The following is a 19,552-nucleotide window of genomic DNA, read 5'->3' as shown; positions in this document are numbered from 1 at the left end:
AATCTAGGCTTGTGTTGTCATGTAGCCCAGTAGATGTTGATTTTGTGGCCAATCTCATCACTTTTTTTTTCTCAGCGTGATTTTCATGTTTAAGAGTAGCCTAGATGAAGAGTTAAGGTGGAGTAAATAATTTTTGTTTTATGTGTTTTAACCCTTATTAGCACAGGGATTTTAGGTAACTTAATCGGCACAGATGTTGACAAATTGTCAACATGGCATTTCCTTGTGTTTTTTGATACAAATGCGCTGGTTTCAAAGTGAAGTTGTTATTTTAGATGATTTGATGTTGATAAAACCTTAACAAAACAATCATTAATCCTAATTGGGAGGTCTGCTTCTTACCCAGGACATAGTTTTAGCTTACTAGCTCTCAAATAAAATGCAAAGAAATCTTAACAAGCGAAGTTTTACCACGTATATTTCAAACACAAAACGAAGAAACGTGGAGCACTAGGCTACAACAAATTTGTTCAGCATTCCAAGCAATATTGTTTCTTCTGAAGTTTTCTGTGTCCTGGGCAAACCCGGCGGCTGCAAGTGACACATGCAGATCGAGTATGCTTGGCACATCTGTAGCATCTTCTCCATTTTATAACTTGAACTGTGCGATTGAAAGTGCTTGAAGTAGCAGCATCGATGAACCCCAACTTTTCGGCAAGTAGTTTAGTTTCTCCCGCCAATTTTCTTTTGTTGATATACGGTTGACCAAGCTGAAAGCTAAGTTGTTTGAGAAAATCTGTTTTTTTGCTACTTTTCCCATTTCCCCTCACTATAAGAAATTCGTTGTTACCGGCAACATTTATCAAATTGTAATTTACAACAGTTGGCCAACGATTTGTTTTCCTCAAGCAATTGAATTCTTCACAGTTTTCATCAAGAGTGTCAACTCCACCATTATGCTTGTTATAATGCATGGTAACTGTAGGTTTCTTGTGAGAGTCAGTGATGGAAACAAAAGAGTGTGAAGAAGACATCATGAGGACATTCCTGTTTCATTTTGGTGCATATGACAATAGACGAATCTTGTTCAAATGGTCATACAATGCTTCAGTACTTTCCACCTCTCTTCTCCTTGCTGATTTGAGCTGCGATGAAACTTCATGGCGATTAGCCATTACTGTTCCTATCAATGTAAGATTTTGAAGCAAAAGATTGCAAACCAGACTATGAGATGTAAAGCATCTGTCAACGTATATATCCCGACCACTACCAAAGTAAATAAAACACAGGTTCATCACTATATCACTTGCAAGATTTCTGTGAGGAGCCGAGTCGGGTTCTCTTCCGGAATAAATAATGCGACTTAGAGCAAACCTGATGTGGCTTCACACAGCCAAAAGAACTGTACACCATATTTCCTTGGTTTCGATTGCAGGTATGTTCTGCCAGGAACTTTGCCTCGATTTCCGACCAGTTGTTCATACACAGTCAATGTTTTCTTAGAGATGTAGGCTTTGCGCAGATTGCTGGTGAATGCTTCCCACACCTCTCGAATAGCAACAAACCTGTCGTCTATTTGTCTTTCTGGTCGATTGCGATAGTTATCAAAACGCATGCATCCTAGCAGAAATTTCAATCAATTTAGTGCCATAGCCACTCCATAAAATGGCCTACTATCAAGAGGATCCCACAATCGACGTAAATCGGTGAAGTTATCTCTGTGCAAGCCAGCACGTATCATAATTCCAAGACCTGCCTCAACTTCTTCAATTGTGAAGTTTTTGTGTTTTGAATTAGGCAACAGCTTACATCCGTGTCTCACGTCCCTTGCTTTTCTGTCGTCTCACGTAGCCTACTATCTGAAGTATGATTTCAGGCCGATAAAATACAGTAATTTGAAGGCATCCAATTCATGTTCAGGAGCAGCATCAATCCGAGGCTTTTGCGTCAATATATTTTTTCTTCTGAGCCTGCCTGGACAAGGATTTGCATAATAGGTTGCATTGCCAGCTGTTATTGGTACTTGATCTTCATCTTCTGAGGAACCATCGTTAGATTCTTGATCTACATCACTACCAGTCTCGTCATCTTCACTTTCTTCCTCAAAGACATCTATATCGGACAGTTCCCCTTCTGCTAAAGGCAGTTCATCAACATCTGGGATGGACTCACATTCACTACTACTGTTAGCCTCAGCATTAGAGTCGGTATCAACATCATCAGAAGTTATTTGCAGTTGTCTTAGGGCCACTTGAAATGAAAATCTTCTCTGTCTGTAAATTTGCACCTTACTGTAATTAACCGAAAAAAACCTTTGAATTTCAAATAGTTAGCATTTCATGTAAGAGCGAATACACATGTAAAATCTTGTAAGAGCTAGTTAGAGCTAAGGCAAACGTTTCCAACAACTGCTTAGGCAGAATTTTTCTTCTGAGTTATATCAACTGGCAGTCGAATTCCTTTTAGACTGGCAGTCTAACTCCAACTGGCAGTATAACTCCAGTCTGACTAGGACCTAGTCAGCGATTCACTAAATACACGTGCAACTTTCCTGTACGTCGCCGGTTATCACTTTGTGATAATAGCTAGCTACAGCATAGTGGCTTTAAATTTCAAACCCCAATAGTTTTTGATTGTTGACATTTTGTCAACAGATGTGCCGATTAAGTTAAAACGCAAATAACTCATTGTTGAAACAATTTAATGTTTTGAAATCGCTACAGCAGTAAGCTACTCAGAAGTTCTCCTTCGTCACTGAATGTTGTTGAGGTAGTGCATAAGGGGCGAGAGCAATCTCACACAAAAAAGTCGATGTTGACAAAATGTCAACGCATGTGCTGATAAGGGTTAAGTAGAATTTTTCTTGCAAAATTCCACAGTGGAAATAGTTGTTGGCCTACTTGTAGCCATACATTCCTGCTGCGCTATAGCTAGAAATCAAAAACGAAAACCCTAACTCAAACTGACTAAACCGAGTTAAATCACAATTGTTATCGCATTGCAAATTGGACTTTAAGGTTCAAATTGGCTAGTAAACCAGACCAAGTTGCTTTTGCTAAACTACTTGGTAAGTTATTCTAATTACAAGATATCCCTTAGAACATATCAGCACAGACTTTCAATCATTCGTGAATAAAATTTCCACTTCTTGGATAGTTTTCTTCGACACCACACCAGACCAGAGCATACTTTAGCGCAAACCTGTCAAAATTTAGATTTAAAAATTGAAATGTTGTTTCGATCAAAGCATGAAACGTTTTTTTTTTCACGAAGTCCAAATAAGGAGATTCAGGCAAGTTAAAACTATGTTATATGTTTGATATTGCTGTCATCAGTATTATAAGAAATGTTTTATATTTTGTTCATATGAATCGTAAGTTGTATCGATCATAATTGTGTTTTCACAACAGTTTAAAAGTGTTTGTTAAGCGGTGGGCTCATCTGTGATATACTGTGGAGACTGCACTTACAACGTTCCTTCTTTCTCCATAACTCACTGACTTATGCAAATGAGATCATAATCTTTACTGTGTGCAAAGATCGCTTCTTTCACTGTATCTCAATATACCAACAACGCGTGTGATAACCTTACCAACTTGATATCTGGCCTGCATTGTTCTGAACAGAGGAATCAGCGAGTCCTGCAAATCAACAAACTTTATTTCATTTAGCTGTTCAGCCAAAATGTATTCCTTGAAGCAATGCCATGTATCAGGAATTACCACACATTTTTTTCACAATGTTAACGTCAAAAAATGCTAAAGAAAAAATGGAACAAACCAAATGGCTTTGCAAATTAAGAATTCATCCTTGCGCGCATAACTTTGATTTAAACAAGTTACCACCTCATAGTGGCCGAGCGGTTACCGCCTTCGGCTCTGGTGCTGGTAAATCTGAGATCGATTCCTGGTCGAGTCATACCGAAGACTTTAAAAACTGTACCGATTATGTTCTTTCTTGCATAACGCAGTGTGGATAAGTCAGGTAATAATGTGATGACGTCGTAAACCTGATGCAAAATTAAAAATGAGCCATGTCGCTAAAAAACCTTAGCAATTATAAGGCCACAATAAATAAGCCATAACATTATTATTATTATTCAAACTAGTCGGATTAAAAATGTCACTTCTTTGACAAAATACGCCTCAGGCTCACGTAGCTTTGACAAACCAAGTCCTTGGTTCTTAGTTCGACTCTAGGTGAAATCAGCCAAACACTTCAACGTTGGAGCAAATTTATCTTTTTTATATAAATATATACAAATTAATGTTGGGAACTCAGTAATTTAATGAAACAACATTGTGAGTATAATGCAAATGCTTAAACAAAACAAACAATCGTTGAATACTTCAGTAATTGAGAAGCGAAAGTGCAACTCATAAGTGACTTAAAGGAAGCGTCATGAAAATGAAATATCTTCTGACAAGTGTCATCCCGACAACAATGCAGTTTCATCATATTTTGATTATTTGTGCTGTTTGCTTTCAGTTTAACTGAAGATGATGCAGTTGCTAGCAGATAGAAATTTGCTGTCAAAGAGTGAAGTGACTCGTGTCAAAACAAATTTGTTGCTACTTAAGAAACAGGATTTATTTTTAGAAACAACTTCAACAAAAAATTATTACAACAATCGGTTGTTTGTAAACAAAGTTATCAAAAATTCATAACTATCTCAGTAACACAACATACGAATAAACAGCGAATGATAAATTAATAATACGCCGAATGATGTCTAAAAACAACACATTACTGTGAGACGATGATATTTTTATGTTTGATTAAAACATTTTGGGAAATCAAAGTATTCCTATTTTTGGAAATTATAATGTAAAACTTGTGTCACTTTCATTTCACGATGAGACGGTGAAATATTGAGAAAAAAATTAATAACCTTTCAAGGCATACAATATTAAATTAGAAGAAATGAGTTTATGAAAGCCAAGTCAATGAGTTGAATCAAGGACATTTTCAGCACTTTGGAGGATAATTGTACCGGTCCATCTCTCTGGAAAGTTGACACAATACACACTTTGTACAGAAACACATTAGACAAAAGTCCCTGCACAAGCTCCCCTGCGAATATATAAATAATATAAACTATATAATACATAAACAATTAACAGATGTATTCTAAAAAAAATTGTTGTTATTCTGCTAGGTGAAGATTCTATAGTATTATAGCGAAATCGATTCTTAACAAATTATGCTAAGAGACTTGATTGATTGATTAAATACTGATCCTCGGAATGAGAAAGCTTCTTTGGAAGCTTAGTTCTGGCAGTTTTGCATACTTGTAGAGGCTAAACCACTGACCGATGCCCGGTCACAGAGTGTTACACTCGTTACAGTCACCGAGTTTTAGTTTAACAGAGTGAATTTCCGATTGTTGAAATGTTGTTGTCTGTAAATGATTTCATCCACCAGGTGCCGCTAAACGTACAGCTGTCCTTAACACTTTGCTCCTCAAAGGGAGGCCAGATTTGGCCCCCCCCTCATATTTCCTTTAATTATTTGAAGCACAGTAACGCCATGCACTTGGTTTTTCTTGACTTTTCCTAAAATTGCCAGGCGGATCTGATGATATTAAATTTGATGCTAAAAGTTGTGTAGTTTTCTTGTAAATTCAAGATTTTGGTGAATTTTTGCTATTTCTAGCTAACTTCCAGCAAAGCGTGAAATGGATTACATTGCGATGACAAGCCATAAGCTCATAATTGCGTCGTGCATCGATATGCGCGAGCAGAGAGAAGCATCCTCTTGCTTTCTTTTGTTTGGTTTGACCTCAATAATACAAAGCGCGTTATTTCTTATGCTACAAAAAAAAGCCAGTGATCACAAAGCTGTTAATTAGAAACAATAATAGCAAACGTTTTTTGCGTTATCAGCTCTACAAAGAAGAATAACAATCCACGATCAAAATAGTAGGCTATGGAGGGCACAAACTATTCAAAACAGTTGTTTCAAGCAGATAATATTCATTGACGAATAAAAAACGTTACAATAAGAAATCTTCTCTTGGATAAAGACACGAAAACCTGGTTTCGATATAAACGTTCTATAGAAATGCTCTCATTGACAAAACTTGCAATTGAGGAAATGTAGCACTGCAAATGCTTTTGGGAGAAGCCGGAGAAATAGCGTTTTTGCAAATAGTAATTGTGAGATACATTCAAAATTATGAGATAGGCTCCATTTACACGTAGCAGCTAACTCGATGGCGTCCCTTCACTGCTTTATGTCGCCTACTTGTTGTTATGTCTTGTATTTTTGTTTCACAGTGCACTGTGTTTTGTTCCAAAGAGCGCAAAATAAAGATGATAATGCCTCATCTACATTACAAAATATTTTGTAATGTAGGCCTACAAACAAAATGTACATTGTACAATGTACACAATGTACATTGCAAAATATTTTGTACTGTAGACGAGGCATAAAGTTAGGCGTCACATAAGACAAACAACAAATCAGCTTTCTTCATCATTGATTCAACATCTGAATACGTTGCGCCAACGTATAAGAGGCCGACTATTGTGAAGGCCCGCCATTTATAAACGATCCGATTATACCAAAAGTGGGACAAACTAGTGGATCAAAGAATGAATAAACAATGCTGAGAAAACTAAATCTAAGTGACGAACAATACCGATGTCTTCATTTATCTTGGAAAAATGCTGCCTAAACTCATCAACAAAAAATACCGTAAATAACGGCAAGGATCCCGAAAGCAGAATTTGCTCGACTTTGGCATGAATTTAGTCAGACATCTACAGTACTACTTCCACACATACAATAACGGGCTCTCAACTGCTGTACGATAACACGATGGTTCTGGGCGATTTGTGTAACAGTTTAGGGGAAGACACTACTTGAAATGATGCACCACACAAAAGATTTTCAATGAAGACTGAGTCTAAAAATCGATGTGGATTGTGCTGCACAATGACTTCAAGTTCAGGACAGACAAGGCACAAAAATATCACGATAAAAATAAAGACCTTGTGGGAAATTTTCGAGAATCATAACACGATGCAAATACCATAAACGCGTAGTTTGCATGCTGCTCTAAGCTGGCCGGCAACCACAAAGGTAGACAATACAGGCAGTTTATAATTCGATAACAGCGCAATAAACATTATAAATACGTAAACCGACAATTTTCTTTTACAAACGTTTTACGTCTAATAGTAAATTTTCCCCCAACAATTTTTTGTGAAGCACTTGCAAACCACGGTTTTGTAAAATAATTCATCATTATTATTTTTTACTTCTCGGATATTGTAAAACGTCATCAGCAAAATCACAAAAAAAATTTCATTACTTCAATGTAGTAGGCCTAAGAATTTTTTATAGAATTGTAGCCACGTTGTTTCAACAAAGAAGCCATTTTTTAGCAATATAAAGTTATCGAAAATAATTTGCAATCATGCAAATGGTTGGAAAGAATCTAGGAAGTCTTCTCACAATCTGGCACAAACTGATTATGTTTATTGTATCTCTGTAAAATGTTTTACGACAAACTTTGAAGCTTCGTTATAATCATTTTTATCTGTGAAGTCAAAAGTTATTTTTTTACTATTTAGAAGTCCATGTCACTGCCTTGCTGATGTTGTCGCTTTTACGCGTAGTTTTAGTGCTTCAAACAATAAGGACCCAGTCAGCAATCCAGTCCTTTTACATTGATTCAACATTTGTAAACGTTAAATTTATGTAGATTTGCTGACTGTGGGTTATTTTACATTTCCTTTGTTTACGCACGTTCCTCAATTCGCTGTTACATTATTTCGACGCTGGCGGACTAAAAATGTATTTTCTTCTTCTTCTTCTTCGTTTGAACCTTCTTCGCCACTCCAAGGGTCGAGGGGCTCTGCCTTTTACCACCCTTGGGCAGTGGCGGCGACGCGGTCTAACTTAGATGTTTGGGCAGGTGTCGAGCAGCCATTCAATTGATTTGTTATCCAGTTCACGCAGACCACGCACACCATTTGGTGCATGGTAGATGGCGCAATTACAAATCGTGTGGTCTACGGTTTGTTCCTCCATGCCACACTCACAAATCGCGGATGGAGCCATTCCCCATTTGTGCATGTTGGAGCGGAATAGTCCGACGCCAGTACGCAGGCGGTTGAGTCGCACCCAGGCCTTCCTTGGCAAATGCATTCCGGTTGGGTGGTTGCTGGTGTCGGAGATGAAACTTTGGAGTCTTGAGGAGTTCTTCTTCCACTCCGAGCTCCATTGGTGGTCCGCCCAGGTAGCCGCACTGATGGATTGGTCTTCAGCGGTTTTCATCAGCAGTTGTGCGGCACGTACAAATGGGTGTCTCGATTTCAGTCGCTGAGGTTTCTCGTTCACAGACTCATATAGACTTGAGTAGAGCAAGTGGTTGGGGTTCGTAGCGCGACGAGAAAGAGACAGGATAGCTTCTTCGCGACGAAGCTCAGCTGGTTGGATGCCTGCAAGGACAGGGAGATTTTCCGATGGTGTAGGTCGCAGGCATCCTGTCACGATACGCAAGGCGTCGTTTATGGCAGTGTCGATTTGATGGCAGTGGGCACTGCGGCTCCAGACAGGTGCACAGTATTCTGCTGGAGCGTGAACTAGCGCGATGGTGGCAATGCGCAGGGTATCGACTCCGGCTCCCCAACCTGAGCCGGCCAGACGCCTTAGCAAAGCTGTGCGTGTTGAGATCTTTTTGCGTAGTGACTCCAAATGTTGACGGTAAGTGAGCGACCTGTCCAGGACTACCCCTAGATATTTAGGGTTTGGGCAGAAGGGCAGGGTTTTTCCATCGGTGTTGATCTTGAGCTCACGCTTCGCTTCCCGGTTGTTTAAGTGGAAGGCTGTCGTCACTGTTTTGGTTTCGCTGAGCTTCAGTCTCCATCTCTGGAGGTATGCCGAAAGTGTCGACATGTCCTGGTTTAGAGTCTCTTCTAATGTATCCCATTGATTCGACAAGTGTAAAATGGCCAAATCATCGGCGTAGGCGTACTTTGCGGATACCGTGATTGGCAAGTCGTGAATGTAGATGTTAAACAGAAGGGGGGCCAGGACAGATCCCTGAGGGACGCCATTCTTAAGGCGTCGTAACCTGCTTGGTTTACCACTTCCGGTGGTGAGGGTAAAGCTTCTGTTGTAAACAAGCTCCATGATCATGCGGACCATGTGCCTGTCCGGGAGCAGGCGGAGGAGTTTGCAGGTGAGGCCTTGGTGCCATACGGTGTCGTATGCGGCTGTGAGGTCAAGGAATACAGCACCAGCCTTCTTCTTTGCCTCAAAGCAGTCCTCGATGTCTTGAGTCATGAGAGTGACTTGGTCTACAGTAGATCTTCCACGTCGAAAACCAGCTTGTTCCCGGGGCAAGAGTGGGTCTATAATTGGTTCGACTCTAGTGTAGATAAGACGTTCGAAGATTTTAAAAGGGATACAGAGAAGAGATATAGGTCGATAGCTCTTCGGATCCTCTTGTGGCTTATGAGGCTTAGGGATCGCGACTACTTTGGCTCGTCTCCAAATTTTGGGGATTTTGAGTTGGCATAAGCAGGAAGACAGGAATTTGCGCAGCCAAGACTTCATGGCGGTGCCAGCATGGAGTACAAGTTCGGGGCAGATGTTATCGGGACCAGGGGCAATGTATTTTCAAATTGATTGACACAATCTTCAATAAAAAGTGAGCTTCGAACTTAGCTTTGTTGATGTAAATGCTGTATTTTTTGTGGATGTAATTTATGAGTCATGTTTATAAACACCCGTAAGCGAAATGACTTAGCCTATGATGTGGCCTGCATGATATTTGTGATGCGACTTGACACAAATCCACAATTTCAAAAGCACCTAATTTGAACTTAGAGATTTCAGATAATTTCAACAACTTGTTCAATTGTCTTCTCTCTACTAAAAATATTCATACTACAAACTCAATTGTAGACCTAAAATACACAAACGAAAATGTAAACAGCTATTCAAGCAGGCTAAGGTGTTACTTATGAGAAATTTGGTTCCATAAAACTAGAAGCTAGCCATGAGTTTAGGAATGCATTAGTTTAGGATAAAAATGTAAAACAACAAACGCAGTTTGTTTTTTTTCAAATTCGTGTAACAATGTTACTCTGTAATTATTTTAGAATCAGTGAGTAGCTTACAATAAGATTTGCTCGCAAGTCGTAAATTCTAATCAATGCAATGATTCGGCACACCGCACACACACTTCGTGCGTTCGATCGAGCTCTTTGTTATTTAGAAGTTTGCATGAAATCGGATTAGCACGGTTAATTAAGTAGCGGCAAGTTAAATCAAAATTGTCGTTTTTGGGTACCTTTGCAAAAATTGAAATATCAAGTTTAACATATAAAATTTTAAAATAATGATTTTTCAAACTTATAGACAAATGATTTGCTTTCACACCAGTGCAACTTCTGTTGAAATAGCATCAGCGGATAACACGTAACAGCTGATTAAATTTGATCCAAAAACGGCCCCCCCTTGAGCAGTTAACTTCCAAAAAAACGTTGAAAAGCAAAGGGTTAAAACAGTTCAACAAATGCACTTGATGTCGGCTGCGTAGCCGAGTGGTGAGAACGTCTGCACGACGTTCGAAAGGACGTGGGTTCGACACCGCTCCAGAGCACGCGGCTGTGTCTCGGCAAAGACACTTCATGGCAAGCCAAAACAAGGGAGTAGCAAACTCGAAGATCATATATGTCACTTCGCTGCTTCCTGTCGTCTGTTGTATCGCATCTGTGATTGCAGTGTACTGGATGTTATCACAATGGGCGCAAATGAAAACACGATTATTATTAAAAAAAAAATGCACTTGATAAATGCAAAATAGCGATAGTGTGACATGAACCATGTTGTGGTAGGATTGTTTAACCGTACCTGTTACTGGCGTAGACCCTATGGTCTCGCCCTCTACTAATTCAGCAATTTCACATAGAAGCAGTGACGCTAGAAACCTGACATTTCTTGACTTTTACTTTTTTTTCTTGCCCCAACTTTTAATCCCGATTATGTTGGTATCGGATAATTGTGAAGTTCACAATAAACCTTTTGTCACAGCCAGTTATGAAATGCAAGAAATTTGCTGATATTCAATAGCTTGATTGACAGTTTACTATCAGCGTGCGGTTTCATTTTGTGTTTGTCGGCGGCGCGAAAATTCCATTCTTTTTACCCAGGCAGCAAAATCCGTCATTTTTACATTGATTCAATGTCGACTTTGCTGTCTGGGTAGGGAGTCGCGATCTGACGCGTTATGAGTCATTCTTTGCTGGCAGACAATAATTAGGAAGGTAATTTGTTATTTGCGCAAATTGCTTTGTAGTGCAAAAAGTGCATGGAATACTGTTTGCACAGAAACGGAAAAAAAAATTGATGAAATTCTGTCTTCAACGCATGAAGACTTACAAAATAAAATGTAAACTGAGAAATTTGACCAAGAAATGGCGAAAATAGGTCAAAAACCGACTCTTTATCACCTTTTCTACCTAAAATACACAATCACAAATATATTTTGCGAAATAAATTGATTGAAGTGATAGATAAGGCTTTTGACCAACGGCATACTTTTTCCGTTGTTATTTGATATAAGCCGACGGAGTAATTAGCAATAAGAGAGATGTAGACCTGATGGTCTCGGCCAGTAACTCTTGCCGCCAAAAAGAAGCATTAACAAATACGGTTAAAGATCAAGATTTGGGAGTACAGTATAACGGCCTCTTCCTTCATGTATGGATGAACGGTATAGCCTAGAACCATGCTATTCGTATCAAAGAAATCAAATTTGATGAGGCCACAAAAATGTGTTAACAACGTTTAAAAGTTGTTTTATTCATATATCTATGGTACAAAGGTACAAGTAAGATATTTGGCATGGACAAGCAAGATATTTGGCATGGAACTGAATAAAAAAAAAAACAGAAACAATGGTCATAGCAAAGAAAAAGAAGCCGAAACTCCTATTTGTAATTTATCAGTTAATGGAAAAATTCTTAAACAGGTCCAAAAATTAAAATACCTCAGTACTATGGTAAATTGGGATGCAAAAGACGAAACAGAGATCAACGTAAGAACAGCCCAGGAAAAAGCAAGCTTCCAACAAATGAAACCCATTTTTTGCAATACAAATATTTCCTTTTAGACAAGGTCTAGAGTTTTTTCTAGAGTATTTCATGGCTTGCAGTATTTCTGTCTGTCTAGAGTATTTCATGGCTTGCAAAGAAGAAAAATAAAGAAGTTTTACACCAAGTGAACCAAACCAGATCTCTGTTAATAAATAGGAAAACCAGACAATAAGTTATAAATTTCTCAGTAATGTAACTTAATAAGAAAGCAAAGACTGGAGCATCTCTCTTTAACTGGTACATTTTTTGTAAAGTGGGCACCTGACAGACAAAGAAACAATCATCCATGCAACATATTATAGGAATATTTGGTCTAATTAATTATTTATCTGAGGCCGTCAATGCCTGGTTTAGGCAAGGAAATTGAAGAAGAAGATGGTAGGCTACAAAGTAAACTCTCTGCAAAAGCTTCGTCAAATAAAAAGACATAGCAACGACAAACTTAAAACTAACTTTCGTGCATTGCCCAAAAGATAGAGTCGACTACACTTTCTTTGAAGTTATTTAACAAGCACTTTGGAATATATAGCCTATATTACCACCCGAAAATACAAAATATTTAAAAAAAAAGGGAAAGAAATAATAGCCATGGCCTCGTTTACGTCATCATCAAATACTTTACATGCATATTTTCATTTTCCACAAACTAACTTCCAAATTACAATGACTTTGTCCGACTTTCCTTTGCATGTTTGTAAAATAATTGTAAACTTCTTTGTGGTCAATTGATCTTAAGGTCAGGAGCGGAATGTTTAAATTTGAAAACGCTTTCATGCATGCTAGTTCTAGTTGACTGTTTTATTGACGATCCAACGCTACCCCTCCCAGGTTTTTTGACATTCAACAAAAAGGAATGGATCAGATAATGGAGGTTCATAACGTTATGCCCAAACTGCTACCAATCTTCATCAGTTGGGCAATCAAACAAACCAATTTGTCTAAATTTCGAAAAAAGGCAAACAGTTGATCATTTGACCTTATACTACCCATGGACTGCATTACCCGGCCGATTCCACACAGTTTATCAATGCAGAAGTATATTTAAAAGCTGGCTAAAAGATAACGAGTTTCAAGCGTGAAAACGCCACATGAAACCTTTACTAATTGACTATTTAAGATTAGTCTACAGTTCAACCTGACTAATGTCTAAACTCAGATGAGGAAACATTTCAAACTAAACAAATTGCAAACAAAATTTTAACAAATCTTCAATAATTTGTTTGTTGTTATTAGTTTACGAGATTTCCTGTGGCCATTGTGACTTTATAGGCTAAACTAAGCAAGCAGGTAAGTTTTGAATTCAAATCACTTGATGTTTCCACATTTGTGCCAAACATGTAGTAGCCTACCAACTTTAACAGGCCAACGATGTTATGCGCAATCAGTTCATAAACTTTAAACGAATATTTTGTCTTTGCTTTTACGTAGTTTCATAATTTCATGATCATAAATTACACGATACAGTGCTAATTAAATTTGTGATCAAATCTGATACACTTTTTTGGCCGGACTATGACCTCAGTTTAAAGAAAACTGACTCGCGCTGCGTTCCTAGCACAAGGGTTGCCATGCATAATCATACCTGAATTTTGTGCTTTTCTCTAAATACGGAACGCATGGGCCAATAACTGCATGGTGCAAAGCAGCAACCCATAAAGAAGTTCTCTCCCATGCGTTGGGCCATACAGCCAGCATAACAGATTGATGTACATGGCAAAGCAGAAAGGAAGCCTTTAAATAAACAGCATTAGGTAAGCACAGACTTTCCATTTAGATACCGCACAAGGAATAATATTTAGTGAATCGATTTCCTATAAAATTGATTGCTAGCCTCCGCCCAAGTAAACAGTTACAAGTTTCTGTGTTTTGATGGAGACATTCTGGAGATGTTTACTCTTTTCATTAAATTACGTCATTTTAATGTTTACTTTGTCATTAAATGCGTAACAAAAAGCATAAACTCGTAAGCGCGTGCAGGACCACGATAGTTTTCTTTAACAATGTATTTTGTGGCTAAAAGCAAACTATCCTGAGATCAATATTATACTTTAGAGCAGTGACTCTCAACGTGGTCCAGGTGGACGACTGGTTGTCCACCAGGAATGTTTAGTGATTCAAAGAGATTTTTAGTGGTTTACAGAATGGACACCAATAGCAAAGAAATGATCAGATTAAATTGAGCTTTTGTGTCAGAAACATCAAATTAAGGAATCATTAGATTTTCAAGTCGTTGCACAGATTCTGCAAAGCATGCGCATGATCTTTTGTAGCAAAATATGTAAACTATATGTCCCCACCTATAATGACATAGAGAGTCACGTGCCTCTCCTCCCAAAGTCCGTACAAGACATGTAGCCTAAATTTTCTGCGTTTTTGCAGAATTTTTCCACTCACACAATCTTATCTTATTTAGGCTAACCCGACAGGTGGTATTGAAAACTCAAAGTTTCGGCAGTGGAAAACCGTCAAGAAATAGTTTTCTGAGATCCTTTTGTGGCCGTAAAAGAAAAATTATTTAAAACGAAAGTTCACTTTCAAACTAAAACTTATCACTCAGCCTCTATAGAGAACTCCAATATTCATTTGATTAATTCGGTCAACTACAAGACTACGTCTTGACAAAAAGGCACATTATTATTGGACTTAAAAATATACGAAAAGCGAACAAAACAAACTTTAATTTGCCAAAATTTTCTAGGTTCAAACCCCCAGACCTCTTGCTATAATTGTTTCTTTTCCACACCTAAACTTTTCATTGCTTATTTAATCTTGCGAGTTTTGATTCTTTGAAATATCTGTTGCCTTCCCTAAATTTGTTTCTACATCCAACAATGGTCCCCACTCAGTTTGTAGTATAGGACCCAACTCATAAATGGGTTAACTGGGGCAAGTAGTTTGGTTGAGTGTAGTCTACAAATTACAGTAGAAGATATTGCTTGTGATAGAGAACTGATGCTAGAGGTCACTGACCTATGCACAATACAGTTTCTACAAATGGCCTTCTTGGGGTGTCAGCAAAACAAAGTGGTCCATGGAATTTTTTTCTTAAAAAAATGGTCCAAGGAACAAACAAGGTTGAGAACCACTGCTTTAGAGATAAGCCATCAATTTAACACCATTTGAAACAGTTTTACACCTCGAAGACAAATATATTTGGAGATACGACACTTTAAAGAAAAAATAAAATATCTTTACAAGCACAAAAGTAGACCAAACCAACTTGATGAAAATTTTAGATGAAGGGCAATTTCTTTCATTAGCAATTCTATTCTTCAACTGTAGTTTCCATCCAGAATATAAGGTCTTTGTCAAGTTGATTCAACGTTTGTAGATGTTAAATCAATGTAAAGAGGCCTGATTTTCTAGGCAGGTTTGCGTTGCACTAGTTGACTTTATTGCACAAGTCTCTGACAGCAAATTAGTCGTTTTTACCTTTACAGACATTGAATCAATGTAAAAAACGACTGATTTGCTGTCTGTGAGCTCGTATTTTGACTCACAGCTTTTGGCGTCATGTGTGCAGTCACATATTCCAGAACTCCATTGGAGAGTGCGCGGCTGTGACGTCACAACTGTTGTGGTGTTGACGGCGGGTTGTTGTGTGACAGGTTCATCAAAATGAGGGTTGTAAACCTGAAATGCGATCAAACGGTGAATCTGGGAGTGTAAGGAGTAAAATGGTTGGAAGAAATCTACATAGATAATAACTCGCGAACAAACCCCCAATCCAGCAAATGTGTTAAAAATTGCTCGGTCGTTGCTAGAAATGAGAGCAATGTTTGAAACATTGTGATAAATGACTTTACAACTGTTTCTGTTGATTGGTAGGAAAATTAAAGAAATATTTTCTAACAAGTGTTAAACTCAACACATTTCTTGACATGAAAGTCTCGGTTATTGGAACATGCTTTATTGTACAAATAAATTTATTTTCACCCAAGTCAGTTCATTCTTATAGAGCTGAAAATCAGTTTCGATGTACAAGAGCAATTCCATCTATTAACCTGAAAGCAAACAGTACAAAGTGAATAGGAAGACGACAGCGGCGCATGAGAGTCAGACGGTAAGAAAGTGCTATTCTGATGAGTGATATTGCTTGGACAAATATGTTCGTCATCGTAGCACCACCTCAACACGACGACTCTTATCTTCTTAATGTTTACAATTGCATGGTGTCAATTAGTGGTTTCAGTTTATCTGGAGGTGATCCAGCAGATCGAAGTTTATTTTTAGCTACATAGAGTTGAATTGACTCGAGTAAGACAACGTTTATTAATATTGTTAATTGGGAAATAATTTTTCAAATTTTCTTTCTATGTTCTTTTCATATTGTAAAGCGGGTCTTATGTTAAACAGAAATACAAATTCGGCCGATACGTAAAATTTCCTTTGAGAAGACAAATTGGCAATAGCAATTCTGTCTTATCTCGAACATTTAGGAAAATTATAAAGGTTCAAACGATACTCTAAATATTGTCTGACTTAATCCTGAATCGAACCTGGGTCTTGATTACAACTCTGCAATGATTTTCAATTCAAGAATAACGGTTCATCAACAAAATTTTAAAATAATTTAAACAAAATCAATTTTTAAAAACTTCCTTGTTGACAATGGGTGCAGTTTAAATATATTCCTTACGACAAGCAATTCGTATTATTTAAGTTAAAAACTATATGCCAAAATAAGTTACCGATGTTTTCATTTCCATGGCTGTTGTTTGTACTGAACAAAATAGATTTCACACTGTAAAGCCCAAGTCAATAAATCTTTGTATTTCGAGCTCTCAGATGCAAAAGAAAATTGTAGGCTACCTACACAAAATAGCAATTAAAGTAAATTCAGGAATATCCTTAAAGCGTTACAGCTTTTAAAACAAAAAATGTAATATCTTTAATTCTTTGAAATGTAGCTAAAGACAAAATTTTTTTTAATATTTTAATGTTGCATCTTTGTCTTGCAAGACCGCAAAGCCCAATAGAGAGGTCAGGCTCCGACTCAAGAGCTGACATGTTTTACACTAGTGACTCTGGCTCTGGAGCTTTCAGGCTTTACACCAATTGCTCAAGCTCCGGAGCTGATAGGTTTTATATCAGTGGCTCCGGCTCTACTGTAGTTTGGGAGAGAAAATAAAGACGTTGGCTATGACCAACATAAGTATATTTTTTATAATTAAATACAATGAAATATTCTTTCATTGCCCTTCAAAACAATCAGAATAATAGAAATAAGGTGAGTATAGAACAATCTTCTCACATAGAACCCACGCTTTCAATACATTTAGGATTTTTAGTTTTATTCTAAAACCCTGATCACGTTTCGGCATTACCTGGGCAGTGGCGTAAGTGAGGGACGCTATCTGCTGAACTTTGTACTGAGTTGAGTGGTTAAAACTAACCTTAGCCACTTAGACATGACAATTCTCTGTAAGACCCGATGACACCGCCAACCAATCAGAACATACGTTTAAGTTTAAGTGACTCGTATGTTTAAGTGATTATCGTCCAATTGTAACGCTTGTAGCATTCAGCCAGAGAGTTGATCTTACTTTGAGTCGAACACACGTCATCTAAATGATTACCACTGCCTTGACCCTCTGCACCAAGCTGTGCACGGTGAAGCGTTGACCCAATTTACTTTAAATCAGAAATGCTTGCGTTTGTTTCTCTGTTTTCTTTGCCACTTCTGATTGGTTAAAATGTTCTTCTTGTAACTTCTGATTGGTTCGATGATTCATTGGTTTTACAAAACTTTTTATATTTAAGTGCCTACTAAAACTACAAAATCGACAAATTTCTTTGCTTTTTTTAGTGATATTATTCGTTATCGTTCATGTACGCCGAGTATTGTAATCCTGTGATGGCTATTATAAGCAAAAAGGGCGTTTGACAAATAAAAAAAATCCCCCCCTCAAGGAAATCCTGCGTCCAGCAGCACTGCCTGGGGCAGTAAAAGGACAAACCCTTGTTCCCAGAAGCTGATACACAGACGAATGTAAAATGTCTCAATATCTTTTTCTGCAATTAATTTTTACATTCATTTTTGCTTTATTACACAACATACGCTTGCATCTAAAGCTAATCTGTCAAGGCTGTAGTCATCCGCGATTGTTCTCGATAAATATTGTTAACGTGATATTATCTTGGGCAGTGCGTCGTCAACACAAAATTTCTTCAACGTATAGTATATGCCAATATTGATTCTTTCCAAAATATTGAACGGAAAGTGGTCAGACGTTACCCGGCAACCATCACCTATAGATATTATGTGTTATAGATTGATTTGCTCTAATCTACACTACCTGTGTTTGCTTTTGTGCTTATTACCTTTTACACAGCCACAGCTCACAACGTTTGGTGGTGGAGTGGCTTGTTTAGGCCACATATACCGCCAATTTTATTTGCAAGTGCTAAATTTAAAAACGTCGACTTTTTAACAGAACAATGCTGAGCCTTTCAAAACTTATTATTTTTTGCTGTCTCTATACAAGGAGATTGCATTGATGTAGCCATACTGAGATTACTAGAGCAAGGTAAAATCACTAAAAATACCTTTTGACAAATAGCGAAGAGCTCATGGACAATGGACACCCTGGCTACGACCTGCAACCCGATAGCTCAATTGACTAAGCCCCTGACGTGACGAACGAACAAACTGCAATGTCAAGCTGTGCTGATTCGACTCTCGGGGTGTCCGCTTGAGCGAAGCATTTCAAGGACTGCTCTCCGTTTAGCGGCATAAAGTGGATGAAATAATTCACAGACAGCACCAGTTTGACAACAATCGGAAACTTCACTCTGTCAATCTCGGTGACCGGGCCTGCGTCAGTGATTCAAAAACTCTACAAGTATGCGAAACTGCCAAGGCTAAGCTCTCAAAGACGCTTTACCAGTAGGAGGATGAAGATTTAATCAATCATTCAATTCTTCATCAATTTCAAAAATTATTTCTTGAGTTCAACTCAAGGACTTTGATAACTGTGATCTTGCTTTGAGCCAGAAACTTTTATGTAGATGGTTTTCTCGGCCATTTGTTGGCTCGCATGCGAAGCTTTAGTCGCCTTTCGCTGAAACTAAAACCATTGATCGCTAGGGAGCTATTAAAGACCATGAAATCCGATTATAAGCATTGTCCTAAATCATGTGGCATTGTACCTTTGTTTTTGCTAACTGTTAATTGTACAGTGAGTCATAAGTAAAAACACTTTTAAAGTTTAACTAACATATAGCGCAAATACTTTCTATAGCTAAAATAAGCTATACTCGTCTCGAATGTTGAATTATAAAACATTGGCGAAGTCAGCAAAACATGTCATATACAAAAATATTTTTAAATGTTCCTCAATTTGATATTGTTTGTTTTTTTGCTTTTAGTTTAAATAACGAATTGCAAAATGTGTACACAGAAGCAAAGAAGTGTAAGCAAATTTGTTTTTTACAATTTTTATACCTGCACCATGGACATTTTCACACAAATGCAGACAATTGGATTACTGGAC

The 19,552-nt window shown here is 37.8% G+C and overlaps 1 protein-coding gene across 2 annotated transcripts; it reads right to left on the bottom strand.

Moving 5' to 3' along the window:
- Nucleotides 1–3,607: 3,607 nt before the first annotated feature.
- Nucleotides 3,608–16,915, bottom strand: LOC145774707 (cornifelin-like). 2 transcript variants are annotated; one of them, XM_082585998.1, is made up of 4 exons: nt 16,748–16,915; nt 15,557–15,689; nt 13,639–13,787; nt 3,608–5,013 (listed from the first exon to the last, which is right to left on the bottom strand). In XM_082585998.1, exons 1-4 carry the CDS (start codon nt 16,763–16,765, stop codon nt 4,909–4,911), a joined length of 405 nt encoding a protein of 134 aa, XP_082442124.1. In that variant the 5' UTR covers nt 16,766–16,915; the 3' UTR covers nt 3,608–4,908. The 2 variants fall into 2 exon arrangements, with proteins under 2 accessions (XP_082442124.1, XP_082442125.1); XM_082585999.1 differs by lacking the exon at nt 13,639–13,787.
- Between the last annotated feature and the right edge of the window lie 2,637 nt (nt 16,916–19,552).

Source organism: Aplidium turbinatum, chromosome 7 (assembly GCF_918807975.1).
Source record: "Aplidium turbinatum chromosome 7, kaAplTurb1.1, whole genome shotgun sequence".
In the NCBI taxonomy this organism is placed as follows: Eukaryota; Metazoa; Chordata; class Ascidiacea; order Aplousobranchia; family Polyclinidae; genus Aplidium; species Aplidium turbinatum.
The sequence above is the reverse complement of the archived record's forward strand: the minus strand, read 5'-3'. Positions and strand labels throughout refer to the sequence as shown.